This window comes from Lepidochelys kempii, chromosome 25, assembly GCF_965140285.1.
Source record: "Lepidochelys kempii isolate rLepKem1 chromosome 25, rLepKem1.hap1, whole genome shotgun sequence".
Taxonomy (NCBI): Eukaryota; Metazoa; Chordata; order Testudines; family Cheloniidae; genus Lepidochelys; species Lepidochelys kempii.
This window is the reverse complement of record NC_136404.1, coordinates 8,312,570-8,333,154: the sequence shown is the minus strand read 5'-3', so window position 1 is coordinate 8,333,154 and position 20,585 is coordinate 8,312,570. Positions and strand designations below refer to the sequence as shown.

The 20,585-nt window shown below is 51.4% G+C and overlaps 1 protein-coding gene across 3 annotated transcripts; it reads left to right on the top strand.

Moving 5' to 3' along the window:
- Window positions 1-1,430: 1,430 nt before the first annotated feature.
- Window positions 1,431-17,888, top strand: LOC140903069 (AN1-type zinc finger protein 5). Of its 3 annotated transcripts, none has more exons than XM_073323769.2 (7): window positions 1,431-1,637; window positions 3,435-3,538; window positions 5,902-6,066; window positions 7,321-7,411; window positions 8,867-8,985; window positions 11,091-11,201; window positions 14,807-17,888. In XM_073323769.2, exons 3-7 carry the CDS (start codon window positions 5,916-5,918, stop codon window positions 14,953-14,955), a joined length of 621 nt encoding a protein of 206 aa, XP_073179870.1. In that variant the 5' UTR covers window positions 1,431-1,637; window positions 3,435-3,538; window positions 5,902-5,915; the 3' UTR covers window positions 14,956-17,888. The 3 variants fall into 3 exon arrangements, with proteins under 3 accessions (XP_073179870.1, XP_073179867.1, XP_073179868.1); XM_073323766.2 differs by having other exon boundaries at window positions 7,318-7,411; XM_073323767.2 differs by lacking the exon at window positions 1,431-1,637 and adding an exon at window positions 1,645-1,726 and having other exon boundaries at window positions 7,318-7,411.
- The last annotated feature ends 2,697 nt before the right edge of the window (window positions 17,889-20,585 follow it).

Here is a 20,585-nt window from a genome sequence, read left to right as displayed (position 1 = left end):
GCCAGGTGCCCCAGAGGGAATGAACAGAACAGGGAATCACCAAGTGATCCATTCCCTGTCGCTCATTCCCAGCTTCTGGCAAACAGAGGCTAGGTACACCATCTCTGCCCATCCTGGCTAATAGCCATTGATAGACCTATCCTCCAGGAACTCATCTAGTTCTTTTTTGAACCCTGTTATAGTCTTGGCCTTCACAACATCCTCTGGCAAGGAGTTCCACAGGTTGACTGTGCATTGTGAGAAAAAATACTTTCTTTTGTTTGTTTTAAACCTGCTGCCCATTTGTTTGTTCGTTTTAAGAAAGAGGAAATTCTCTAGCATGGAATGTGGCTGTAGGTGGAGATCTTCTCCTGCAACTTCCCGTCCCAAACAGCTGGCAAATCCCCTCTCTGGCTCACTGTAGGAGCTGGGAAGCTTTTTTTACCTTTGAAAGGAGTGCGGCAAATGACCCAACTCTCCTGCAGAGCCCCCATTCACTATGCCCCCAACTCAGCAACCTACCAAAGCATATGATTGAATCCCATCCAAATCAATGGGATTTAAGCACAGGCTTAAGTGCTTTGCTATTTCAGGGCCTGTTTTTTTGACTGTGCTGGTGAGCTAACCACACCTACATTCTCACTGCCGCTTTCCCTCAGCTCTGCCCCCTCTTGGCTGGGGTATCAGGCTTTTAATGGCTGGGTGGGGGTATCAGATCCTAGGCCACTCCCTTACCTGACTAGTGTGTGGGGAGGGGAAGGAATCAAATCCCAGCCCTCCTCCCAATATCTGCCTCAGAATGCAGGTATCAGATCCCTGCCTTCCCCCACCTCTGATGAGGGTGCGGGAGTGGGGGAGGATATCAGATCCCAATCCTCCACCTACAGCTGGGGAAGGGGGCAGGAAAGGTATCTGTTCCCCGTCCCAGGCATCCATAGCTGGAAAGAGGGTATCAGATCTCAGACCCTTCCCCCATGGCTGGGAGGATCTCACATCCCTCTCCCCTATGCCTGGGGGGGAATCTCATATCTCCCCCCCGCCCCATGGCAGGGGTCGCAGATCCCTTTCCCCCTATGGCTGGGGGGGTATCAGATCTGTCCCCCATGGCTAGGGGGGGTCTTACATCCCCCACCGCTATGGCGGTGGGGGTCTCATATGGCTAGGGGGGGTCTTACATCCCCCTCCCCTATGGCTGGGGGGGTATCACATCCCCCTCCCCTATGGCTGGGGGGGTATCAGATCTGTCCCCCATGGCTGGGGGGGTCTTACATCCCCCACCCCTATGGCGGGGGGGGGGTCTCATATCTCTCCCCCCCCATGGCTAGGGGGGGTCTTACACCCCCTCCCCTATGGCTGGGGGGAGTATCAGATCTCTGTCCCTTTTGGCTGTGGGGGGGGGGGTCTCATCTCCCCCTCCCCCATGGCGGGGGAGGGAGCCAGGGCGGTTCGGGGCTGCTCTCTGCCAATCGCCATGTTTCCCGGCCGCCCCCAGCCCGCCTTCCCCGGCGTGGGCCTGAGCTGGCCGGCAGCCGCCCCTGCGTGACCGCCTGTGCCGGGGTCGGGCCCCCCCCGCGCCCGCAGGTGTCTGGACGGAGCAGCCGCCGCTGGGCCGGGCCGGGCCGCTCCCGCTCGGCGACGGCGTGTGGGGCCGGCGGCCGGTGAGTGAGCGCGGCCGGGCCGGGCGGGGCCGGGGCCTGGGAGGGCGCCGGGAAGAGCCGGGGGCCGGTCGCAGGGCCTGGGCAATGCGGTGAGGTGCCTGAACCCCCTAGGCCCCGGGGGGCGGGTCCCAGGGCGGCGTGGGACCGGAGGCGCCTGAATCCCCTCAGCCCGGGGTCACGGAGCCGAGGCGAGGGGGTCCCAGGCAGGGGGGCCTGAATACCCTAGGCCCGCGGCGGTCGTGGAGCCGGGGCGGGGAGGGGGTCCCAGGGCCTGGGGCACCGGGGGGATCCCTGAAGCCCGTAGGCTCGCAGGGCCGCGGGAGGTGCCTGAAGCCCCTAGTCCCGGGGAGGGCCCAAGGCGGGGGCTGGAATTAGGGCCGGATGACCCCCCCTCCCCCCGACACACCCACAAAGATGGGGGGGAGGGAGGGGGGCGTGCGTGGCCTGTCCCCGGCCCTGAGCCGGAGCGTGGCTACAAAACCAGTACAAGGCCGCGAAGCCTCGGGCTCTATTGGAAGCAAGGCGGCCCTCGGGTGCGGGGCGAGCGGAGCGATTTCGTCCCGCCCACCGGCGTGCAGGCGATGGCTGCCACGGGGCGGCTGTGGGTTGAGGCTAGCGGCGCGATTGGTGGAGGGACCTGTCAGTTAGGGGGCAGGGAGGTTGCCAGGTGCATTGTTTTGCAGACGGCCCGGGGTGAGGCTGTGGCGGGGCGGGGCGGGGCAGGGCAGGGACCTGAAGGGCAGAGTAATGACCCCCATGGGTGCCCACAGCCTGGATTGACAGCGCCTGGCTCTCCAGGTCCTTCACAGCCCTCTGGCAAGTCGGCTCCATTGTACACATGGGGACTAGCCACACACAATCTGGATTTCAATTCCCGTGCTGGAACCAGATCACGCTCCCGGAGCCAGGAATAAAACCCAGGAATCCTGACTCCTAGTTCCCCCATCCCCAGCGTTAACAATTACGCCACACTCCCATCCCAGAGCTGGGAATAGAAGCTAGGAGTCCGGACTCCCAGTTCCCCCAGCTCTGACCAACCACGCTCACTTTCCTGGGCTGGAAATAGATCCCAGGAGCCCTGAGTCCAGTCCCTTTGTCCTAACCATAAGACCACACTCTCTCCCAGAACCAGGAATAGAAGCCTAGAGTCCTGATACCCAGTCTCCCTGCCTTGACCACTAGATTACACTCACGCTCCTGCGCTAGTAATAAAAAGGCCTGGCTCCTACTCCCTGCTGCTTTAATTACAAGGCCATGCTTTACTCCCACATCTATGAACAGAACTCAGTAGTTCTGACTCCTCGTTGCTTTGTCTTTACCACTGGGCCACATGCCTCTCCCCAAAAATGGGAACAGGTGACTGAAAATAAACTGACATTGTTAATCAGCTCCTTTAAATGGGGCCATTTTAACCTCCCCAATGATGGATTGGCTTTAAAAGGTACAACGCCCCATCGGTTCCTCTTCTGTTTGCTGAGCACAGTGTTGATGCCTCCACGCCCCCCGTTGCCACCAAGCATTTCTATAGCCCCATAATTATACACTGTGTGTTACACAACCCAGAACAAAATGCACTGTGTGCCCCAGAGCGCTACAAAGGCATCATAGTCTCAGCCATGTGAGTAGCCTGTGGGGAATAAACTCTGGATCCGCAGATTAAAGTACTGATCTCTGCTGTCCGCCTGCCCCGCACACATGTCCACACACGCTGCTCTTTTTATCCATGGAAGGGCTTTTGCTAGTGATCCCCTTTGGTGTGTGCATTTTGTAACTTTAACTTTCATCCCTTATTTTTAGGTTGGTTTTTTGTTGCCCTGTTCTCCCTGCCAGAAGGCAGCTCGTGGTGGGGGTGACATCTTCCCCAGACAGGAAGCAACAGCTGGAGCAGTTCTTGAGCTAAGGTGACTTCCTCTGAGGGCTGGGTATAGGAATCTGAGAAAAATCCCAATTCTTTGGGTGGAGTAGGTTTAATCCAGGAAGCAGCATGGGAGAGAAGCACCAGCAAGCTGGGCAGTGGGTGAGGTTCATTCTGATGACTGGACCCTGACCTCTGCTAGGGAGTGATGCTTTTGGTGTACCCCTTCCTCAGTGACAGCAGCACGGGAGCTCCCCAGGGCTCCATGTGTCTCTTTGCACAAAGCTGCTGGCTTAGGACAAGATGGGGCATGGTGGCAAAGAGGGGTGAGGATTAGACCTGCTTTAAGGGATAGCAGCATCGTGCCAGGACTCAGCCTTTTGCTGAGGTGACTCTCCTACTGGGAAATTTGACCCCCTCTCCAAATCCATGCCAACACTCTCTGCTTGTGAATATACTTCTGTTGCAGTGACGTTTCCTGCTTTGATCACATTTGGTTCCTCAGTAGGACCCTCCATTTGGATCCTGCCACTTTATTTTTTTGCATTTGATCTGCTTTCATAGCATGAGTATTGTTTTCATTGTCACTTCTGTGTAATTCCCCCAAGTACCATTGGACAAAAGGATTTTATATTCAAAAGAGGCGGCTGTTGTCGGGGTGCCCAAAATTAGAGGCCACTTCCAAAAATGAGGGCGAAAAGGACTGTTGTTACATCCAGGTCCTCTCATATTCCAGGGTTTTGCTTCAGTATTCCCAGCGTGAGTTGAGTTAATCTCATCCACGGGGCAACATCTAGATAGTCAAGTGCAGAGGAGGTTTATCTGAACGTAAAGTTTACGTAGCGTAGCCTGCAGGGCATGGGGAACCCAATCCGTGCTGTGTTAAGGAAAGCTGCAGGGTAATATTAAAGGAACTCTAATCACCCATGTAAAAACAAAGAGGAGTGAGCTAGTAAGAATTGAATCATTCCCCTCCCACAGAAAACCTCAGGAGAGGGGAAATGTTCCTTGTTCCCAACACATTGTTCCCTCCAGGGGAAGGTTTTACAGGCACATGGCTCTTTCAGGGCTGCTGGGATCCTTCCATCAAGCTGAATGAAGCAGCAGTAACTCCTGTGGGGTGTGTTGAAGAAATGCCACGTGCTTGCTAAGGACAGTACTGTGTTGGAGCACTGGCTCTGCTCCCCTCCCACCAGCTGATCAACCCCTAAACCTACCCAGTTCTAACATGTACTATTCACATGGAGGGACATCTGTGGGCTTGGAGAGAGTTGCTTCCCGCCTCTCTCAGAAAGCTTTGCCAAGGGCAGAGTGGAATTTCCTGTTGCAATTTTTAAAGGCTTTGCTTCCACTGGATCAAAATTATTTTACTGTACTGTGTGTAGCTCGGCGCCAGATTCTGATCTGCCTTTTAACCAGTGTAAACCTGGAGTAATGACCCTGAGATTGGTGAATTTACTACAGATTTACAACACCGTAACCGACGCAGAATCTTGCCCACGCAACAGGAATAATTTATAATCTGTGCTGTAGGCTGTGTCGTATGTTTCTCATCTCTTTCCGTCTCACTGCTCTTTACTACCAGGAGCTGTTGCTTATGGCTTTTGCTTAAAATAATTCAGTACAGTTTGGGAACATAAATAATGCAGCACATTCGAATGTGAAAATGCACAGGTGTGAAAATAGTTTGAGGGTGTTTTTTTAAAACAACACAAGACTGGCCAAAAATTGCGTGTGTTAAGGGTTTTACAAAACCTAGTAATAATAGGAATTCTCTCTTATTTACTTTCATAGCCCACTCCCATCAAGGTTCAAAGCAGTTGATTAGAGAACACAGACATTTGTTTGGATTTAAACGTTCTCTTTTAATATTTTCCAGGTTAGTTATCACAGCCTTGGGCTAGTGCCTGAGAACCAGAAAGGAAAACCTGCTGTAAATGAAAACGAAAGCTGTAAAAGTGCAAAACGTAACTAACCCACCCTAGTATGGTCCGTTTAAATGCTTAGATTTAGTGATTGAGGGAGCTGCTGCTAACACACGTAAGGAAATTTCTGATTGCTATTTGGGACCTGATAGTGCAGCCTTTACTCTCACAAGTAGTCCTTACTCATGCAGGTATCCCATGACTTTAGTAGGCCTACTTGTATGAGGAGGGACTACTTACAATCCTGCTTCTTTTGACTTTAGTGATGCAGGACTAGGCCACTTGTGAATATGGGTTGCAGAGTTCGCAAGGGCCCTGATCTAGCAAACACTTGTGCATGAGCATAACTTTTGAGGGGGGAAAATTGCACAAGATCACGCCTCTCTTGGGGGCCTTTGTGCACCTCCTTGGTCAGCCACAATGTACAAGGAAATGTCATGCTGATATGTAACTGCTGTGTGTCTCTCTTGTTCCTGCTTTGTAGTTGGAGGAGTGACAATGGCCCAGGAGACTAATCAAACACAGGTGCCTATGCTGTGTACCACAGGCTGTGGATTCTACGGCAGCCCCCGGACCAATGGGATGTGTTCAGTTTGCTATAAGGAGTATCTACAGAGGCAACAGAGCAGCGGCCGGATAAGCCCCCCAGGTAGAGGAAAGTCCATTGATTGGAAATCTGGGTGCGTGATATTTTATGAAGCCAGGACAGAATGGATGAAATGTAGAGCTGCCTCTCAGCCGATCTGAGAGATCTCTGCCTGAGCATATAAACCAGGCTCTCACAATCCCTGCACTACCTTAATTGTATGCACCCTGATCCAAATTGTTTGTTAGACATGGCTCCCATTCATCACACTCCAGTATGTTGCATGTCCTGACAGTGAGACTCCATGCTGTTCTGCTGCTCCCTCAGCTCCCCAGTTACCACCAGAGACATCAGGCCAGATTCATCCCTGGTGCAAACCCACTGAAGTCAGTGAAATGGCACCAGGGATTAAATTGGCCACTTGGGTTGTCTAGTTTTCTCATCTCAATAGTGCTGACAATCAGAGCAGTGAAATTAAGGATCTGATCCTTGCTACTGAACACATTAGACATGTGACTGAACAGAGAGGCAGCTGTGAAGACAAACTCTGTTCTTCCCATCATTAGCAGGATTCACTCCTGCTGTGGGTTTATGCAGACACTGAGTGTACAGGTACTTAGATAGCAACGTGAGAGATGCCTGATAAATCCCTTGTATAATTTTTATCCCCAGCATAGCAATGCTGTACTTGATTTCACTGTGGGGGATGGTACGCTAAGGAGGTTGTTATTCCTTAAGGAGGATTAGAGAATTCACTAAAGAGTTTGGTTTAGATCCTCAGCCGGTGTAAATCGGTGTGTTTCTGTTTGACAGCAGCTGGGAATCTGGTCCTTTGGCTTTAAGCAGTGGCAAAATAACATTTGGGTTCAAGATAACGTAGGCGCCTGCAGCGTCCCTTTAAGGGCCCTTTCAAAGGGCATGTCTGTCTCGAGGTGGAGAATGGGGCAGGTTGGTTTCTCAGTACCAAGAAACTGAGAGGGGAACTCTCAAAGAAGCCTGATCCTGCAGGGAGCTGAGCAGCCTTCCATTGAAGCCAATGGGAGTTGAGGGTAGGTTCCTTTGGGGGTAGGTTCTCCTCATCATCCATCAAAGCCTCAGGAGCAGCTGAAACCTCAGTGGATGATCCCTTTGGCTCTTGTGGCAAAAACAGCTTGAGTTGGTGAGAAGGGTTTTGTGATCCTGGGTCTGAAGGACACCAAGTGAATCAGGAATTCATTCCTGAGCCTTGCTTGCTGTCCCTTGGCTATTGGTTAACGTCTGTGGAGCTTGCTGATATTTCTGATTGTTCACTGAGAATGTGGGGTTTTGTCTTAGCAGCAAATGGTCCCAGCAACAGCCCTGTGGCTTCAGATTCCATCCCAGGGCAGGGCACAGAGGGAGACCTGACGCCTGAAGATGTGAAAACCAGGTAGGGGCAAGAAACTCTATGCGGATCTACCAGCAATAGCTGTGGGACCAGGAGAGAGGTTTTTATTCTCTCCCTTACAGCTGATTAGCTTTTCTAAAACAGTCTGGGTCTAAAGAGATCACTGACTGTTCACCTCCCAGACACCAGGGCCAGCATCCAAGCTTCTAATGCCCCAAAGGTGACTAGCTGACATATGGGGCCAGGTATGAAAGGCACCTGTGAGTATCCTTCCACCTCCATGCAGGTGCTGCTTGGAGCTTTGCTGAGGTTAACCCTGTCTGATCCTTTTCCTCTCCACCTGCTTCATTTCAGAGGAGCATCCTGTCTGTACAGACAAGCCACAGGGCCTGACTCTTTACACCAGCCTGAGAGGAGAATAATTCCATTGAAGTCAGTGGAACTATAGGTGTAAAAATGCTGTGAATGAGAGGAACACAATACTTCGGGAGGTCCACAATAGACCTCCCTATGTGTGGCTAATGTACCGGTGCAGCACCTGGATACAGGAGTGATGTGTGTTCTAGAAAACCCCTGGAGGGCTGGAATGAGACATAGGAGAATCAGACCTATTGTCTCCAGTTCATTACTGTAAAGTTCAGCAGAGTTCTGTCCTTAATTTGATTGAGGGAGCTGACTGCCTGGGTGTGTTCACTTCAGCGGCTGAATGCAGGGGAGGCCAGCCCAGCTCCTCATTTGGAAGGGGCTGTTGATGAAAGAGAGAAACCGGCCTTGCCTCTTTTCTAGAGGGAATGAAAAACCCACCAGATCAAATCCATCCCCACTGTAATTCCATTGATGGCTGTTAACCCAGGGTTGAATTCTGCTCATAGCTTTCAAGGGCTCCAGATAGTATTAAATTCAAAACCAATGATACAGATGTGTCTGAAACAGACTTTAATAAATGGAAGGAAAAACATCCAGGGCTTAGACTCTTCGAGGGAGAAGAATCAGGTGGATTTCTGACCCAGAATACTAAGTTGTAGTACATAGAAATACCATGCCCATTTCTACACACACGGCTCTGCCTGTGCACCCTAGGCAGAATCCCAAAACCCGCTGTATTCAAATCCCATTGGTCTGTCCCAGCTGCTTCATCTCTCACACCACCCCTGCTGTTCTCACTCAGCTTTGCCATAGCTGTACAATCCTCACCAGAAGCTGTTCCAGTCCTGGACCTCTCTCTGTGGACTGTGAATCCTGTCCATGGCCTTGGGATTAGGGGGGAGGAGGAAGGCTGAGATCATCACAAATTCATTCCATTTGAGTCCTAAGAGAAACTTGACCCAAAGTCTCCAGAGAAGAAAGGTTAAATGATTGACCTACCGTGCCGCTGCACTTTCTGTGAATGTAATGAAGTTAATTTTATGAGCTGAAGATGCCTCTCACATAACTGCTCATCAGAGGAAAATATTTCTGTTTGCCCTGTGGTTTGTTTGTTGTTGTGAATACTCCCAGCACTCAGACTCCTGTGACCCATCAGATGACGGCCATGAGCATATCCAGAGAGGAAACCAGCAGCGAGACGGTCGGATACATTAGCACAGAAGAAACCTCATCAGCATCTTCCTCATCAGGTAGTCAGCTGATTAAGACTTGGCACGAGTATAAATGACAATCCAATTTTAAGCAGCAAATAAAATAGTAGCCAGGAACACAGGGAGGAGTCATACGTGTACGATCTGTAGCTAAGATCTAGGGGAAACGGTTGGAAAGGCTTTTCCTCATTGCCTGAGGTCGAGGCCTAATAGATCACTCTGTGGGCTGAGAACTGACTAGCCACCAACCTTCAAATACCTGGCGGCCAGATAATCTTCCATGATTTCTGTCTTTTTAAATGTGAGAACACCTGGAAGCAACCCACTGCTGGGTGTGCCCCTCTCTGTGGTTGCATGCTGAGTTCTGTGCCATCTCTCTCGAGGAATGAGTGGCGATCGATCCAGTGCAGGTTAATGGCAGAGGACTAGGAAATAGGACTCCTGGGTTCTATTTCCGGCTATCCTGGTGACTCACTCTGTGACCACAGGCGAGTCACTGAGCAGTTGCGTTCCTCACTTAGCCATTTCACAGATCGGTAAGGTTCAAACCCACCTGCCTCACAGAGATGTTTGTAAAGTGGAGAAGTGCAAGAGTCAGTGCTAAGTAGGGAACGGCTTCTTTCTGGTCAGTTACAATTGGTTTGGAGCCCTAACAGCGCCACACACTGCCATGGAGACGCTCCCCTCCAGTCCGAAGCCACGGTTATTTAACCCACACCACCTGTTTGTTCCTGTGCAAACTTTTTTTAAAAAATGGAGTGTTGGTGGCCATTAAAGGAAGCAGATCCTGCTGCCGGATTCAACCATTGGCTCAATATAGTGACAGCTTTTCTTTTCTTTCGGGCACAGGGCAAGAACATGGGAAGAGTAGGTTAGGCTAGGGTGGGGGTGGGGGTGGTTTCTGGCAAGCGGTGCAAAGATGGAGGTAGCCTAGTCTGGTGGAAAAGGCAGTGGGCAGGGAGTTGGGAGACCTGGCTTCTCTTCCTGGCCACTGACTCATTGCGTGGTCATCACAGCAAGACATTGTTGGAGGTAGGTCTGCACTGCAGCGGGGGGGAGGGGTGTGTGGGATGCGCTGTGCCTCATTCATGCAGACGTACCTGCACTAACTGCGCTCTAGCTAGCTTGATAAAAACAGCCTTGAGGATGTGGCAGCATGGGCTGCACAAGTCCTCCTTACCCTCCGGGGTGTGTGCTCGCTTGTCCTGCCTGCACTGAAGCTCACTCCACTGCATCCTCCTGGCTGTTTTCAGTGAGCTAACAAGGTTACGGCTAGCATGGGTACATCTGCACGATCCACAGATCGCACCCCTGGCTACGGTGTAGATGTAGCCTTTGTCTTCAAGGGCTAGACTTTCTAAGGTGTTTAGTCACCTAAAGATGCAGATAGGTGCCTAGTGGGAGTTTCCAAAGTGCCTAGGCTGGTTAGGCGCCGAACTCCCATGGATCTCAACGGGAGACTGGTGCCAGCCTGCTTAGGTGCTTTTGGAAGTCCAACATGGCACCTAAATACCTTTGAAAACCTGGCCCTTAGAGCCTCAGGGTTCCCACAGGTAGAGTAGGGATAGTGGTGCTTACTTACCTGCATAAAGCATTTTATTTCACTAGGAGGGTGGTGAAGCACTGGAATGGGTTCTCTAGGGAGATGGTGGAATCTCCTTCCTTAGAGGCTTTTAAGCCCCATCTGGACAAAACCCTGGCTGGGATGATTTAGTTGGGGTTGGTCCTGCTTTGAGCAAGGGGTTGGATTAGATACCTCCTGAGGTCCCTTCCAACCCTGATATTCTATGAGTCTATGAGACCTACAGATGAAACATGCTGTGTAAGTGTGAACATTCATTATTTATTTAGCTAAGCTAAAGCCCTGAACTGGGACTTGGGAGATCTGGATCTCAGACAAGTCATGTGATCTCTTTACCTCGATTCTCCATCCGTAAAATGGAGATAATGTCTCTCACCTTTCTCTGTTGTCTAGATGATAAGCTCTTTGGGGCAGGTATTTTCTCTCGCTGTATGTATGTACAGCTCCTAGTCCCAATCTCCATTAGGGCCTCTAGGTGCTAGTGTAACAAAAACAATACATAGAAATGTTCCCTGGTGTGGAAGGGAGGTAAGGAAATTCTCCCCTCCTCTCTTTGTTCCAGAGACCCTCCTTGAAATATCCCAGAACTCTGCTGAGGGTGAGAAGACTTCAGAAAAACCCAAACCGAAAAAGAATCGCTGTTTCACTTGCCGGAAGAAGATCGGGCTAACTGGTAAGACGCAATGGGGAAAGTGGCCTCTGGCCAAGAACGGTACCTGCCTGCTTTAGGGAAAGCAGATTTTTGAATCCCTGAGGTGGTATCTATTTTCAGACATTATTGTAGAGTTTCATAAGCATACATCCATATCTCCTGGTTCTGTGATCCTCTCTGATTTCACAAGATAAGCAGAGTTGGGGTGAGTCAGTGTTTGGAGGTGAAATTTCCAAGGGATGTGTTGGCATCACAAGAAATGTGGGTGAATTGGTCGGTGGGATGCTGTCCTTTGAACAATACTGAACCCATAGCCTTAGCTTTCCCAAGCAGTGGCAGAGTGCAAGTGACACAATTCTCGTCTGTTTCCTTGCTGCTCTGAGCAGTCCAATAGCAAACTGAGCCGCGCCTCTCAGTTTCGCTCAGCTGCTGCTCGGCAAAGCCTCCTGCAGAAGAAAAGGCAAAGGAGCTGGCTGTCTGCAGAGTTCGGAAGACAGCTGGTGATTGTGGGTGCCTCAGTAGTTGGGTCCCCAATTTGAGACATCTTAAAAGGGTCTGGTCTTCAGAAAGTACCCACCCTCTGAAAATCAGGCCCTTTTAAGATCTCGCAAGTTGAAGGTACCTGAAATCTTAAGTCACTCTTGAAAATCTTGGTCTCTTTATTCACTGGAAAGCTAAAGTGATGCGCTAGACCCTGGCATACCAGAGAAGGAGGCGAGTACGTGTGTGGATTTTTTTAAGCCCTTTGTACTTTCTGCCTAATGCTGAGAGGCCACTGAGGAAATGTGAGCCTCTTGCAGATGTCACTACGGACAGATAAGGCCCGGGCACAAGCTGAGCTCAGTTAAGACTGGCTATAGGGAAGCCTGGGTAATCTAAGAATGTATCTACACATTCATTTTGCAGTAGGGATGTTTGGAATTCGTTCACTGGCAGTCCAGGTCTGGAACAGTCTTCCAAGGGGAATGATGGGGGCAAAAAAATCTTAACTGGCTTCAAGACTGAGCTTGCTAAGTCTCTGGAGGGGATAGTATGATGAGACTGCCTACAATGGCATGTAGCCGATCAGCAACTGCTAGCAGCAAATCTCTCCACTTGAAGGTTTAAACAAGGACGTCAGTAACTCACCTAGATGTGAGGACGTCAGTAAGTCACCCAGAGGTCAGGGGTCTATTACAGGAGTGGGTGGGTGAGGTTCCTGCAGCCTGCGATGTGCAGGAGATGATCATGATGGTCCTTCTGGCCGTAAAGTCTAGGAGTCTGAGGTCCAGTGAGAGACATTGTCAGAGGGGCAGGAGAAGGGAGGGCTTGCCCTGCTGGTACTGGTTCTTCACTCCCCAGGGCTGTCAATCCTGCACTGTTTCCTAGCACTCTGTTCACTTATATATATACAGCTGTTCCTTGGAAAGAGGGAACTTGACTTGCCAGCTGGCTGGGCCCTCTACCCTTCAGCCCAGGTATAGTCAGTCTTTTGTTGCAGACAAGGGTCCTATCTACCAGTGACTCCCGACATACCCCAGGGACTGTCTGCTACTCTGGGTTTCTATAGTGCTTAGTTCAATGGGGCTCCCTTTTTGGTTGGTCCTTAGCCACTACCATAATAACCATGATCAGCGTAACATGGGACCGGCGCTCTAGGCTGGGTTTTTCAAAAGCACTCGGTGTTGGCCTCGCTCTGTGGAAGTCAGCGGTCAAATCCCTACTGAGAGTAACAGGGGCAAAGTTAGGCCAGGAATGAGCACTTGAGAATTTGCCCCCCAAACCTCTGCCTGCCTCTGAAAATCAGTCGGACTCTGACTGTTCGATGAAAGCAAGATCAAGCTATTTGTTATGACCCCTTGGAGCTTAATGGTGAAAAAGTAACAGGGTTGTTCTAGGTAAGCAGCATTAATCAGGTCCTGTAAGATGTTACAGGCAAGAGAATGCACTAAGCAATTAACTTGGCTGAGTTTCCTTATCAAAAACAGTATTCCCCTCAAATTACTCCACCATTTAATCTTTCCCTGGAAAAAGTGAACCCCCGAGCTGCGGAGGTCACGCTGTTTGAGCAGAGCTCTCTCCTCTTTAACCTAGTTATAGATTGTGATTAGCAACATGAAATTTACACATGAGCCTTTGCTTTAACCGGCATTAAGGTCCCATGCGCGAGATAAGCCCGAGGTCTTTCTGCAGTGCCTGGCACAACGAAGCCCTCATCTCGATTTGCAGCCTTTGAGCGCTATCACATAAATCTTATTAGCATGTCCACTTCCGGGTACTCAGAGGAGGGGAAATATACTCTTTGTGCAGGCTCTCCAGAGTGGGATGCCCTCCTGGAAGGGAAGCTGCTTTCTTAACTAGTATGTTTAAAGGTCGAACCCCCCGCCCCACACACACACCCACACACCACCACCACCACCACCCCCGTCTTATGGGAATATTGGGTAGCTCACAGAATTCCTGTGAATCAGGAGAAGCCAGGTCAGTACCTGTGTCCTTGGATTCTCAGGTGGGGATAAATTCATACATCACACCGGCATCTTGGAAATTGTTCCATAGCATGTCGCTTCCAGAAAGGTGCTCCAGGCTGCAGCATTGTCCGGTGGTTAAAGTGCTGGCCTCAAGCTAGGAGACTGGGGTTTTGCTCGGCTGCTGAACTGGAGCAGATTACTTCCCTGCTCTGTGCCTGGACTCCCCAGTCTAGAACACTGGGATCATGGTACCGGTTAAAACACCTTTGAAAAACATTGTCTGAGAGCTAAACTAAATGATTAAATGACAGACTTCCGAGGCTTAGGTAGCTGAGTAGTTCATGTGTGTAGTTGATTCCATCCAAAGGCACCAGAGGTATTAGCCATAAAACCCAGTTCTCTGGAAAATTTCCCAGGGGACCAATGATCAGATTTGGACATGGTTGTAGCTAGCACGGTTCTGTGGATAAAGCAGACCTAAAATGTCCAAGGAGTAACCAGTCTGTTACCTAGTATCTAGCGAAATCCATCAAAATACAGCACAACCTCAATTATCTGAGCTTCAGCAAACTGGTGTCTGAAACAGGGTCATTTCCCCATAGTCCATTATCTTTGGTTATTCAAATGCTTTCAGTGCTGCTGCTGCCTTCGGCCTGCCCTTTGAATGGGTTGTGCTGTAAATCTAACGTGGCACACTGTACTTTGAGCCACTCCTCCTGCCATCAGGGCACAAAAGAGCTGACTCCTGGTCAGCAGAAATTTGAGAACAGGAAGCCTGATCTTTACTGGAAGCCTGTTGACGTGCTGTGACCTCCAACCTTGGCTTCTGATTGGTTCACTAGCCCTCCTCATCTCCAGAGAATGTGGGAGCGCAGGGGCAGTAGGCCCTGTTAAAAACCTTTTCCCACCGTTCAGGACAGCTGGCCCAGTCACAGGAAACCAAATGACGTGATGGCCGAGTCACTGCCCCGTGGCAGCATCTGAGCTGCCCTGGATAACCAGGGGGATCCACGGGGGACTCGCAGGCAGCTAGGTGCCTACTCTGACCTTTTTTTAGGCATAAATGGGGTGTCACTGTGTGCTAAGAGCCAACCCTCTCGCCCTATTTGTGTCACCTCCCTGCCCTGATGGTTAATGATTAGCTCTGCTTTGTCTCTCTGGAATTCACCTATCCAGGTTTTGACTGCCGCTGCGGGAACCTGTTCTGTGCCATCCACCGGTACTCTGACATGCACAGCTGCCCGTATGACTACAAAGCGGAGGCAGCTGAGAAGATCCGCAAGGAGAACCCCATTATTGTGGCAGAGAAGATCCAGAAGTTGTGAAGGAAGCTGAGCATTGAGTACTGGAGCCTTGTGGTGTGGCACTCCTCCCACCCCCGCTCCCTTCCCCCCAAGGTGTCTGGGATCCTGCCAGGAGGTGAGGAGACTCAGCAGCCCCCTGGGGCTCCTTTCCCCCCACTTCTTTTCCTCTAACCGTCGCTCAGTTGACCTGTTTTTAACCCGTCTTCAACAAGAAAAGGGATCTGCACATACCCCGCCTGCCCCCGATGTTAAGAGCTTTGGACTTGTCTTCCAGCAGGGCTGCGCACACAGCTCACTCAGCGTGGAGTTCAGCAGCCCTTCCGTTCTGTCCACAGCCCTGTGCTTTGCAAATGGGAGCCTGCTGTGAGTGTGGTGAGTCACTGCAGCACCTCACTCTCCACCCGGGTGACGCAAGGAAGCTCAGCAGCAGCAAACGTCATCTCCTCTCCCGCTGAGGCCTTTGGTCTCAGACACAGGGAAAGGATTCTGTCCCCATTACAGCTCTGAATTTTCTCCCTTCCTCTTAAGCAGCTGTTGGTGTCGCGGCAGAATATTAAGCAGTGACGGTTGGTACAGCATTATGAGCTCGCGGACGCTGCAGCCAAATGTGAGAGTCACACTCGTGAGCTAGGAACGTTAAGGAAAGACCCACAAATGCCTCTTTCCTTTCCCCAGGCTTTGTGGGATGCTGGGCTCAGCTGCGGGGGCTGCATTCAATGCTCCAGCTAGATGCACAGCACTAGCCTTGTGTTTCAGACTCGCCCATGCGCAGTTGTTGGCTGCTTACTGAGCAAGGCCAATTGTAGCCCCACTGAAGCCCACGCGCCAATTACCCCATTCACCCTTCCCACCCTTTACCTTCTGCCTTATTGTGTGATTCTCTCTTATCAGGGTTGTGCGCAAAACTCAGACCAGCAATCCTCCTTCTCCTCCCTTTGCTGCACGCATGCAAATCTCAGAGAGCTCTGTCCTCCCTCAAGGCCTCGCTGATATTCAGTGAGACTCTCTCTCGAGTGGGTGGATCTGGTGGGAAATCCCACTGAGCCGCCAACCTCTCCCAGCTCACTGCTTGTTTTCCAGGGTGCAGTGGTAGTGGCGGATCCTCGGCTGTTGTGAATCAGGGCCTCTCCATTGCCTTATAGCAGCTGAATATGCCTGCTTAGGAACTTCTACCGTTCTGAGCCATACGGGTCCTCCCAGGTGTGGTTCCAAAGGGGCTGAGTTTGGACACCTCTGCGTCCCAGATTGAGGTGCCAATCCTGGATTCGAGGAGGGAAAGGGAATGTTGGAAATTCACAGGATCTGGCCCTCGATTAGATTTGAAAAGAGGATTCGGGGGGGGGGGGGGGAGTTGTGAAATCCACTTCTGTGCGGCGCGCCACCCCCACACCTGTGCGCCACCGAAATCCCACTTCCTTTTCTGTGCTGAGCAGGACTTGGTATGTAGGCGCTGGGCTGGCTCCCTGCAGAGGAGTGAATTTCACCCGGGCCACGCAGCAGCTCTCACCCCAGGAATCAGTCTGCCACTGCTGCTTTGAGGGATCCCTTAGATGGGAGCATTAGGAGATGGCTCGTTTCTGGCCTGTCTACAGGACCCAACAAACTGAACGAGCCACGAATTCCAGAAGCAAAGGAAGTGAAATGAGCCCCCGGAGAACAAAGCAACTAAAATGCCTCTGCCCCACTTTTAAACTATCCCACATGATAAACTGTTTCCTTAAACATCGACTTTGTAGTAAAAGTGCAAAGAGCAGTTCAATTCCCTGGGCCAGACCTGAGCTGCTGTAAAGCAATACTGAAATCCACGCGGCCTGGCCCATTCACACCAGCGGGGGATAAAGATTTTTAATTTTTCTACCTGGATCCAGCCAAATCAGTCTCTCCCCTCCTCGTCCTAGCAGCATTCCCTGCAGAAGGTACCAAGGGGAAAGAATTCAAGGGCTAAATTCTGGGCTCAGTAACACTGGTGTAAATCCAGAGTAACTACAGTGGCGATAGAGAGCCTGATTCGCTAGTGCCACCCTCTCCAGTCTTACACTGGTGTGACTCCATTGATCTGCATGGAGCTAGTGCATAAAACTAGAGTAACGCATTGGTGAATCTGTTCCGCTCTATGCAAATCCGGAGTAGCTCCATTGACTTCAGTGCAGACACGCCAGTGTGAACTGGCTGTTTTGCCATGAAGTCAGCGGTGCTTCTTGGGATTGGTGCTCTAGGCAGGCCCAGCTGAGGATCCAGCCTGGAGCACCAATCCCAAGGAGCACCGCTGACTTCATGGCAAAGTCTTGTTTTGGTTTCAGCCGAGGCACTCTAGGTGTGTGCCAAGGTAACACAGCAGTTAATCAGGGCTAGGCTGTAAACACAGCACCTGTGTTGTCGTCGATGCAGAAAGCTGGAATATCTCCGCTGGAGTCATTCTGGATATACACGGATGCTTCTGAGACCAGCATCGGGTCTCCAGCAGTTTGGGGCCGTATAACCAGTGTTGGGGGTTGGTTTCCTTCTGCGCCATCCTTTTGTTAGCCTATGTGGGCTCGTTTGGTCTTGTGTTTAATTCAAGCCAGGAGCGTGAACACTAGTGGTTTCTTCCTCCCATCAGACACTTGCTGGCTCCCACTTGTCTTGAGCCAAGCAGAAACCCCACTTTCTTTATAGAGAGAGATTTTTATTGGTGAAAAGGGTCTGCTGCACCATGGCTGGCTTGGTCCCCTAACCTGGCCCCTTCCAGCATGGCCATGGGAGCCCTGGAACCATTCTCTGATCACACACTTTCAGTAGCGTTCACATTAAGCCTGGGAATTCTTTACCGGGGGGAAGGGTGGTTCATTGTGGACGGAAGCCCAAGCAGTGATAAACCAGCCCTCTGTTTCTCCACCACTTCCTCTATCTATGTCTTCTTCCTAGAAAGTATGATACCAGATATGTAAATATTAATATATTCTAGTTTGCTTGGATGGTGTCAACTGCTCTTTGTGTTGCTGTGGCTCGAGAGCTCTCTGGCCACCCGCCATTTGAGCTGATGTCTTGCGAGTGAACTACTGACTACCCCAGGAATAGCTGCGTGATAACGTGTTCGTTCCCTTTCCCCGTTCAAGTGCCACTGTATTGTTCATCTCCAGTCAGCGTTGGCAGAGCGCTTTGAGATCTCCAGATGACAAGCGCCGTAGAAGAGCCGGGTACTATGATGAGTGGCTGGGTGGGGTTTTCCCCAAAACACATTGCATCTGTTTCTTATCTCGCTCGCCCCAAGATAAATCAGGAGTAGCTCCGATGGAATCAGCGGGCCTGATTCTTTGCCTTCTTCCTTGGGTCATTTAGAGCTGTCTAAAGGGAATGTTAAAACGGTGGCGTTCTGAATTGCCTGTGAATTTCTGTCCATTCCCTTTGGGGCACCTGGCATTGGCCACAGTCAGAAGACCGGATACTGGGCTAGATGGACCTTTGATCTGACCCAGTATGGCCGTTCTTATGTGTTTTACACACCCACTGCACTGATGTAAATGAAGGTGCAAGGGGTTGGGGGGCCAGCGGCATTAGACTGATGTGAGTTAGTTCAGATCAGGCCCTATCACATTCCTGCTTTATTAATCTCTTTCAGATGATCTGCAGGTCTGACTTGTCACAGGCGGCGGCTGGGGTTGGCTGCACTAAAGCAGCGTCTCAAGTCAAAGGGGCTTTGCTGCTACCGAGTGGGGCGTGATGAGTCTTGCCTTGCTAGCTGGCTTTTAAAGTGCCTGAGTTGCTGTCCGTCCCTGGCACATGCGTCTGACAAAGTGGATTCACAGCTTCTGCTCCAATACGTCTGTCAGTCTATAAGGTGCCCCAGGACGCTTTGCCGCTTGTTCTGTCCCCATCGCTCCTGTCCTGCAGTGCAGTTCCTCTTGGGTTGAACGTTAGGCTGGGTATGTGCTGTAGTCGGAGGGGAGATTGCAGACTGTGTGTAGACACACCCATGCTAGTGTTCATCTAGCTAACGTGGGTGCTGGAGCAGTGAAGCCGCCATATCGTGGACTTCAGCCCAGGTGAGCTGTTGGAAGCCGTACCTAGGGTACCTGGTGGCCTTGTACAGGGCTCTGCTGGGGCTTTGCCGCTGTTTGTACCCGAGCTAGCTGGACTAAAGTGAGCTTGGGTGTGTCTGCCCATGCCGCGGTCACGCTCCGTGATTGCGATGCAGACACACCCTGAGAGTCAGCTGGAGCCCAGGAACACAAAGCTACAAGGGGTCAGTGAAACTCCCATGCCCACCCTCCCCGATTTGTCCTGCCCAACCCTAACCAAGGCCTTTCCAGACAAGTGCCAGGCTGTCACTCGCCTTGCCGCTTTTCGGGGATGGTGCTTGGAGGTGCCCATCCTTGGTACCTGATGGAAGCCATTGGAAGTATTGTGCATGACGACCCAAGGCAGCTGGTGCCCCTCTGCTGCCCCGGCACTGGGCAGGCTGGAGCTTCACAGCATGCTGCTGCCAGAGCCTGAGATCCATCTGCTGCTCCTCAGCTGTCAGCGAGGCTGCTATAACCTGTGACCCATAACTCCATGGGGGATGTGGAAGCAATGGCTGGGTCCCAGGGCAGGAAGGGGTTGGTGGCAATCACTTCACGTGGATGAAAAGGGCTGAAGGCCAAATCCTACCCTTGGACACAAGTGTTTGGCTCCTTTGGGAGCTTTGGCCCAGATCCTCAAAGGCATTTAGGCACCCAACTTCCATGGAAATCAGTGGGAGCTAGGAGCCACAGTACCTCTGGCAGGTTTCAGAGTAGCAGCCATGTTAGTCTGTATTCGCAAAAAGAAAAGGAGGACTTGTGGCACCTTAGAGACTAACCAATTTATTTGAGCATAAGCTTTCGTGAGCTACAGCTCACTTCATCAGACCTGGGCCTGTGTGTGTCTGGTCACCAACCCAGGTGCTTCTGGAGCTGGGTCTAGGCCCAAGGCTTCACTCATACCTGCAGCTGGGGAGATGTTCGCTGCTGGGGAGCATGCGGGGGGGAAGCAAAGAAAGGGGGAGTGTCCCGAGTGCTGCTGTGCCTAGAGCTGTTACCTGCAGCTGTCCAGACCAGCATTTCCCTGACACGACGAGATCCCTGGTTGAACCCTGACCAGGCTGCTCAATGGCTCCTGTGTCCTGTCACTAAAGCTGATAACCTGGCTCCAAACTCCCGGCATTAGTAAATCACGTGTAATAGAGGCAAATTACAATACAGCCTCTGTGAGCCCGCAGCTAAAAGACATCCCAGGGAGATGGCTTTGGTGGCCTTCGCTCCAGTGATCTCAGGATACCGGCCACATTTTATTTTTGTGCCTCAGCCTGCGAATGTGAATCTCTGCTTCTGGACATGCTGAAAACTAAGCAAGCTCCAGCTGGAGTGTTGGCAGGGGCTGGAAGGCCACATCCTTGGCTGGTGGAAGTCAGTGGAGTGACACCAATTCATGCCAGCTAAAGATCAGGCCCACGCGTTCTCAAACACACGCTCTGTCGCTGATGGCTTTCACAGGCAAAAGAAGGGGAATTTCCCAGTGGTGGAAGAGCTGGTCAGGTGAAAAGAAGATCTCCCAAGGGGTGTGCCCCCGTGGGGTATGGGCCAGCTTTTCAGAAAACCCAGCAACCAGGGTTTCAGTGCATGTGGTTGGGGGCGGGGGGCAATTCTCCATTG